This window comes from Montipora capricornis, chromosome 9, assembly GCF_036669925.1.
Source record: "Montipora capricornis isolate CH-2021 chromosome 9, ASM3666992v2, whole genome shotgun sequence".
Lineage (NCBI taxonomy): Eukaryota > Metazoa > Cnidaria > Anthozoa > Scleractinia > Acroporidae > Montipora > Montipora capricornis.
The window spans coordinates 12,463,683-12,471,182 of record NC_090891.1 but is presented as its reverse complement, the minus strand read 5'-3'; the positions used below and the strand labels follow the sequence as shown (position 1 = coordinate 12,471,182).

The 7,500-nt window shown below is 39.1% G+C and overlaps 1 protein-coding gene across 2 annotated transcripts in view; it reads right to left on the bottom strand.

Annotated features, from left to right (window-relative positions):
• The window catches only part of LOC138016939 (N(4)-(Beta-N-acetylglucosaminyl)-L-asparaginase-like), a 232,764-nt gene that overhangs the window by 31,029 nt on the left and 194,235 nt on the right, over positions 1 to 7,500 (bottom strand). The window contains exon 10 of one of the 2 annotated variants that reach the window (XM_068864123.1): positions 5,465 to 5,572. The exons of the other annotated variant lie outside the window; for it this stretch is intronic. Coding sequence (XP_068720224.1) covers positions 5,465 to 5,572 — 108 coding nt within the window. The remainder of the gene's footprint in view (positions 1 to 5,464; positions 5,573 to 7,500) is intronic. 2 annotated transcript variants of the gene reach the window in all.

Genomic DNA, 7,500 nt, shown 5'->3' with positions numbered 1-7,500 from the left:
AAACTATTGTGAGCCTCCTTAATTGAATCTAAGAGAACTAATCAACATGCTCTCCAACATCGAAGTAGCAGGGGATTGGGACAGTCATTGACCTCAGAAATTCAATCTTCAACCACACAAGACACAAAGGTGAAAGTGCAAGAGGATGAGTCAGAAGATTACAAGACTGGCAGCAAAGAAAACTGTAACGAGTCAAGCTAATCAAGACACGAAGGCCTCAGGAAAAAAAAAAAGAAAAAGCTTCACCTCACTTGGAGACATACAACAAAGGTAATGTAAAGGTAAAGGTAAAGTCACCTCTTCCTCCAAAAGCCGCGCACTAACCAACTGAGATACGCTTGCTCCTCAAACAAAAGTGATTGGGTTCACTCTTAAGGCAAGGAAGGAGATATGGATAACCATGCCAGCGTAGTACTGATCTGCTAGGAAAGTCGTCTAATGATGCGATTTTAGCAATGCGCCCAAGATGGCTGCAACACAGTTTTTAGCTGGTTTCTCATCCCAGTTTGCGATCAAGATTTGCATTTTCCAGAAAAAACTTCTAATTGTTCAAATTACAACAATCTAACGATAATACCATGCAAGCCGACAGAGAGAGGAAATGCACTGACGATTCGTCCTGTACATTTCTGCCTTCTAAATGCTCGTTCCGTAAACAACAAGACTCTCATCATCAAAGATTTTGTTGCTGAACATTGCATTGATCTGCTAGCTGTCAGGGAAACATGGTTGCAATCAGGAATTGATGATGATTTTATTATTCGTGATTTATGTCCTACTGGTTATTCATTTCATCATGTTTCAAGATCTGGCCCTGCTCGTGGTGGTGGTGATCTTGTTATCACTCGATCTGATGATGACATTGTCTCAAATTTATCAATTGATTCTCCTTTTGTTATATCTGATCACGCTGCCATTCACTTTTATGTGAAGCTTGAAAAGCCAGTGTTTGACAAGCAGCTTCTTACCTTTAGAAAGCTTAGTTCTATTGATTTTGTTAATTTTGGTTTTGATGTCTTTAATTCTAGTCTTCCAAGTCTTTTTGCTTCACCGCTCCAGTGCCTTGATGATTTAATCACTCAGTATAATGACGTTCTAAGCTCTATTCTTGACATCCATGCTCCTGTTAAAACAAAAACTGTTACTCTGCGTCCTGCTGCACCTTGGTTTTCCATCAAAGAAATCTTACTACACTTCACTAATCGATGATAACCAATCGAATTATAAATCTCTTTTCAAGACAATTGACAATCTATTACATAGAAAGTATTCTACACCATATCCGCCCTCGCAAATAAGTTTGTTGATTTCTTTTCCGATAAGATAACTAAAATACGCATGGACCTAGATGCTGCAGCTCCTATCCACCCAAGTTTAAGATGTCAACCGGGTCTGTCCTTATACGTTTGACAAGTTTAATACTGTAACCGTTGATGAAGTCCACAAATGTGTAGTGAAATTATCTTCCAAATTGTGCGATCTTGACCCTCTTCCTGGCTATGTCACAAGAAACGCTCCGGACACACTGCTACCATTTATCTCCATAATTATTAATACTTCGCTATAATCTGGCCAAATGCCCTCTCAATTAAAAGTTGCTAAGTTACACCCTCTCCTTAAGGAGCCCTCCTTGGATCATACGCAGTTGTCCAACTATCGCCCTGTTTGTAATCTTACTTTTATCAGCAAAGCAATTGAGAAGTCTGTTGGTAACCAACTGATTTCCTACATCAACAATAATAATCTGTACGACACATTTCAGTCTGCCTATAAACAGTTTCATAGCACAGAAACGGCTCTTATTCGTGTGCATAACAGCGTCCTCACAGCCATTGATAACTGTAGGACAGTTATTTTATTACTTCTGGACCTCTCCGCAGCTTTTGATACAGTTGATCACGATATTCTTCTTTCTCGTCCTCAAGAGCGTTTTGGAGTCATTGGGAAGCCGTTATTATGGTTTCAATCTTATCTGTCCAGTCGCCTGCAGTATGTGTCCGTTGATGGTGAGGCTTCCTTGAAACATGCTCTTCATTGTGGTTTTCCACAAGGTTCAGTTTTGGGGCCCATTTTGTACCTTCTTTATACTTCTCCGCTTTCCGACATTGTTAACAAATTCAACTTGAGTTACCATTTTTATGCTGATGATTCTCCACTTTACTTGTCCTTTCAGCCAACTATACCTGGGGATAGAGCTTTAGCTGTGTCTAACAGAAAGCTAGAAATATTGGTGTCATTTTTGACAATCACTTTCATTTCAACGATCATGTTGCAAGTATTTGCAAATCATCCTTTTTTCATCTCCCTAACATCTGCTATATAAGAAAGTACCTGTCATCGACCACTACTGAAACACTTGTTCCCGCATTTATGTCTTCCAAACTGGATCATTGCAATTCTTTACTCTATGGCCTTCCGAATTAGCAAATAAAAAAGTTCCAGCACGTCCAGAACGCTGCTGCTCGTGTCATTACTCTTTCGAGAAAACATGAACACATTACGCCTATTTTGTTAAATCTTCATTGGCTTCCGATTCATTATCGTATCATGTTTAAAATTTTACTCATCACGTACAAGGCTCTTAACAATCTGGCACCTTCGTACATTCATGATCTACTTATACCTTACATTCCATCTCATCAGCTACGTTCATCATCAAAGAATCTTTATATTCCGCATTTTAATTTGAAATCATACGGTGCAAGATCTTTCTCTGTGGCAGCCCACACACTCTGGAATAATCTGCCGTTTGACATTAAGAACAGTTCCCCAGTGTCCGTTTTTAAATCAAACTTAAAACGTTCCTTTTTAAAAAAGCATTTTTATAATTTTTGCCGTTTTTATTTTAGTGTTATATATTGGATTGCCCTTGTTACGCGCATTTGAACTTTAAGGATTCTAGCGCTATATAAATATTTTATTATTAATTATTATTATTCAAGAGCAACAAAGTTTAGTGAATGCTCAGCTTAGTGATTTCGGTTACAGAGCACTCATTTTGATTGGTTAGCTTTCTTGTAAGCTTAGGGACACTACCCGCATTTTAGGAATAAGGGCTCAGCTTTCAATTTAGTGATTAGAGTTATGCACTGTATTATGTGAAACAATTAGCATTCCAGGAGGTGTATGACAACTGCAGACCACATACTGCAGACTGTCTACAAGTATCGCTGACAAACAGTATTTTAAGTCTAAGCACCCGTTTGATTAGCGCTGATAAGCAGTACTTAACTTTAAGCACCCATTTTAAAAATGGTTAGCTTTCAATAACTGTGAATTAGGATTGGTCTGCAAGTGTCAGACACTGCATTCTAGCTAGGTAAGGGATTGGCACACATTGCAGTGATTGGGGTGATCACTTATTTGAAGTGTTTAGTCTAAAACTACCGTTCTCTTGATCACTGGGTTAAGACTATTGGTTGATGGTTATTGGAAGTAAAGCATTCTTTCACTTGTTGGATATAGGGGTTACATTGTAAAGAAGCTGTGATGATGTGTCGGTGGAAAAATGAAATAAAGAAAAGGGTTTACCAAGTGAGTTCATATGGTAAAATAATTGAATTTTTTCTAAACTTGGTCACTACTCTAGCAGAATGTTTTTTTATAAAAGCAAGTACTGTTGGGGTAAATGGTGACCTTTTACCATTCAGTCGATCTCTATCTAAGAGAGGAATGTTGGAGCTGCCATTGGTTGGTGGGCATTTTCGAAGCATGGAATAAGCACATTTTGACGAGTGTGTTAACAACTTTCTGGTTGATTTCTGCATAATTTCTTGAAGCCACTTTTTCATACTTGAGTCCTGAGTAAGTGAGTAAGTGAGTAGACCTTATTTAACGTCGATAACTCGTAACAGTAACTTTTAATCACTGACAAACCTGAGGTCGACGGTGCGCTCATTTTACTCCCCCCTCTCCATCAGTGCTCCGTTTTACGGGTATTTAAAGCTACTAGCTACACGGAAAGGAAAGGAGTCGAAACAAGGATGCGAGATCCAGGAATCGAACTCAGGACCTCTTGCACCAAGGCCGCGCACTAACCGACTGTGCCATCCTTGCTCCTTGGAGCAAGGTGACAAATTCGACTGTGTACTAGGGACAAGATTTGAAACAGTTCCCAGGAACAGAAACAGGAAGGGTGTGGTGTGATAAATCTGTGAAGGAAGTTGGGGTAGGATAGAGGCAAAGGGGACGATCAGGGAGGGGTAGGAGAAGTAGGAGAAGTAGGACAAGTGGAACAGAGAAAAGAAATGTCTTGTTCTTTTTTAGACCCCCTAAAAAAACCAAGCCCCTGTTTTTTTAACTACACCCCAAGAAAGGAAAACCTTGTTAAAAGATAACGTATACATGTTAAGTATGCTCAAATTAAGCACAGTTTTGCATGGATAGAATCTGATTGCATGTTGAGACTGGGTTTCTCCTTTTTATGAACAACATCTCTTAAATTAGACATTCTAGTTTTCCGTTGCATTTCTTTAGGATGGAAAAGTTACTTGTAAGATGCAAACAGTTCTGTTTCTGTGGTCCTTTTTTAAGTGCTTGTCAATTTCTGAAAAACGGTGCCAGTGAATACCATGGGGCAATTGCCTGCTAGTGTAGCAGAGTGTGTAGTGATGCCTTGATCTTTGTTGTGCATGGTGGTGGGAAAAGTAATGATTCATTGTAAGGATGGTGAGTGGTGATTGGTCAATTATGATGCAGTTTGAATTATGAGTGGGAAAGTTGCGTGTAGTTATGGTTTTGTGTTAACGGTTTAATGTAGTTTGTCTCCCACCTTTGAAGTGTAGGCCCTGCTAATAGGCCGTTCCGTAGGTTAAGCACTCACCAGAAGTCCCAGTCGATGGTGTGTTTTGTTCTTAAATGGTGTTCAGCAACATTGTTATTAAGATCACCAATATAAGTGGCCCGGTAATTGCAGCATGTGATTTTGTATACTGCTCCTGCTCTGTTATTAGGGTAATATTTGTCTTTGACATTAGATACAAAGCGTCGTAAAGTCATCATAAGTGGTCCAATGCATTACCAAGCAGTCTATAAAAGGTATTTTACATCTGTTTGGCGAACCGGATGCCAGCGTTCTGTTTGTTGAGGTGTTCATCCCTGTAACATAGCCAGAAGGGTAGTCTGTGCTTGTGTGTTGCTAGGGCCTGTTCCGCGATGCTTTGCATGACCAACCCAGCTTTCATAAAAGGAAAATCTATTACATATTTTGCAAACATTCCAAATAATAAACTCAGCCTTTTTTAATAAAACAAGCCACCAGCAAAGGTAAGAGATTAAACACTGATGGCCATCCACTTTCTCTCCCCAATTCAACGCTTTTGTCAATTGTTTGAGCCTAGTCTTCCTAAAGCCAACATGCAGTTTACAGTTAAATGAGATTGCCAAATTAACTAAGACCAACAATGGTCATGTTTATTGAGCATTTTAGTTATTATTATTATTGTCATGTGATGTATTGTATTACCTAGGAAGAAAGCGCATCATTGTGTCACCATCTCCTGTGGCAGCTGCACCACCAACATCATTGTCAACATAGGCCCCTGCTCCAGCAATAGGCGAGTCTCCAACACGACTGTCATTGGGAAAGGAAGGATTTGATGTTAGTTTAAGTAGTGACATTTTACAATGTCACATTTTGGCATCACCGCCCAAAAAGGAGGGGAAACTCAATGTTTATAACTAGCTGAATCATACATCATGTAGTTAACAGTAACCTTATGGTAAGTTTTTCCAACGAGTTCCCACCAAGGCAGTTGATGAAGTCATCAGCGAAATTAAGGGCGATGCAAGTCATGGTTTGCACATTTCTGGTGACACAATTTACTGCTAACCTTCATTTCACTGAATATGCAAGGTCCCTTCTTTTTACTTGTGGATATCCACGAGTTTTGGTGAGAATCTGTATGCAAATTGTCACTCACTTGTACCCGAAAGTTCCATCTAATTAGGCAATCAGGATGGATAGTTTTTCACGCAAATCACAACACAGCTTAGAAAGCTGTGACAGACATGGTTTGATTTCCTTTTCGCCAGGTTGTGCGTCACCATTGCTGTTTGTGTCTTTTATTAAAACTTAAGTGTTCGAGCACCTTCCGCTGCATTTAGAGGCAAGAGACTGAAGAAGAATGGACATGGCATTGGTCAAAGGAAGTGGAGCCAGTATGGAATACATTGTATGCAGTGGAAAGGTAAGATGTTTTATTCACATGGGACCAATCATAGTTACGGGGTGTTGGTGTTGGTAAGAGGTGATCTAGAATTCAAACTCAATTCTTCGAGAACTGACGACAAGGGCCATTTTATTTTGATCAATACAACGGTGCAGGGTTCAGAATTTTTGCTCCTCAATGTTTATTCTCCAAACAAGGTTCACCATCAATGTCCTTTTTTCAATAATTTGAATAGCCTCCTAGAAAATTATCACAACAATGTGGAACAAAAAATTGTTTTGGGAGGTGATTTTAACGTTGCTCTCAGCATAGACCTTGACTGCTCTGGGGGCAATCCAATCAAGAAAGATTCTCGAAGGTGCATTCAAAATATTTGTTGTAATTTTGATTTGGTAGATATCTGGCGGGCACAAAATCCTGATTGTAAACACTTTACTGGCTGATTAGCGACTCATATCACCAAGAGGTCAAAAGAGTGGATATCATTCCACCGACTAATTCTCCATTTCCATAGTATCGAGAAGCAAAAATTTGGTCCGTCTTAATGGAAATTCAATGCCAGTTTACTGGAAGACTTGGCATTTATATTGATGATTAACCAGAAGGTACCAGACTGGCACGAGGAGTTCTCAGACGTTAGTGATAAAAGAGTGCTTTGGGACTTGATCAAATATAGAATAAGGCAAGTCAAAATTAAATAAGTGCGTGTGAGACGTGATAAGCTTGCAAATGATGAAAGTTTACTAAAGAGGTAAAAAGAAATTTGCGGTACTGACCCATCTTGTGAAAATAAGGAAAAATTGGAAATTGCAAAAATGAATATAATTCACTTTAATGAGCATTTATCAATGGGTGCGATTATTCGCTCAACTGCTAGGTGTTATGAATTTGGTGAAAAAAGTCAAATATTTTCTAAGTCTTGAAACCAGTAGGAAATCAGAGACCTCGCTCTGGAAAGTTTTCAGTAAAGATGGTTTTCTGACCATGGACCCCCAAAAAATTATAGCTGAGGTGGAAAATTACTATACTCATTTGTACAAATCAGAACCTCTTAACCCATCAGCGACTTTGCTGCATTCCTTTCCAGGCAATCCGGGAATACTAAAGCTGTCAGATGAAGAGACAAGGCTATGTGAATTTTATATTGCTTTTTGAGATGTAGTAGGTGACCTCCTTGTGGATAGCCTTAACTGTTCATATGATTATGGTGAATTGTCGAATTTGCAAAAACAAGCCATCATAACTCTTTTGGAAAATAAAGACAAGGACAAGAGAAAAATTAGCAATTGGAGGTCAATGTTGATGCCAAAATAGGATCTATGGCGATTGC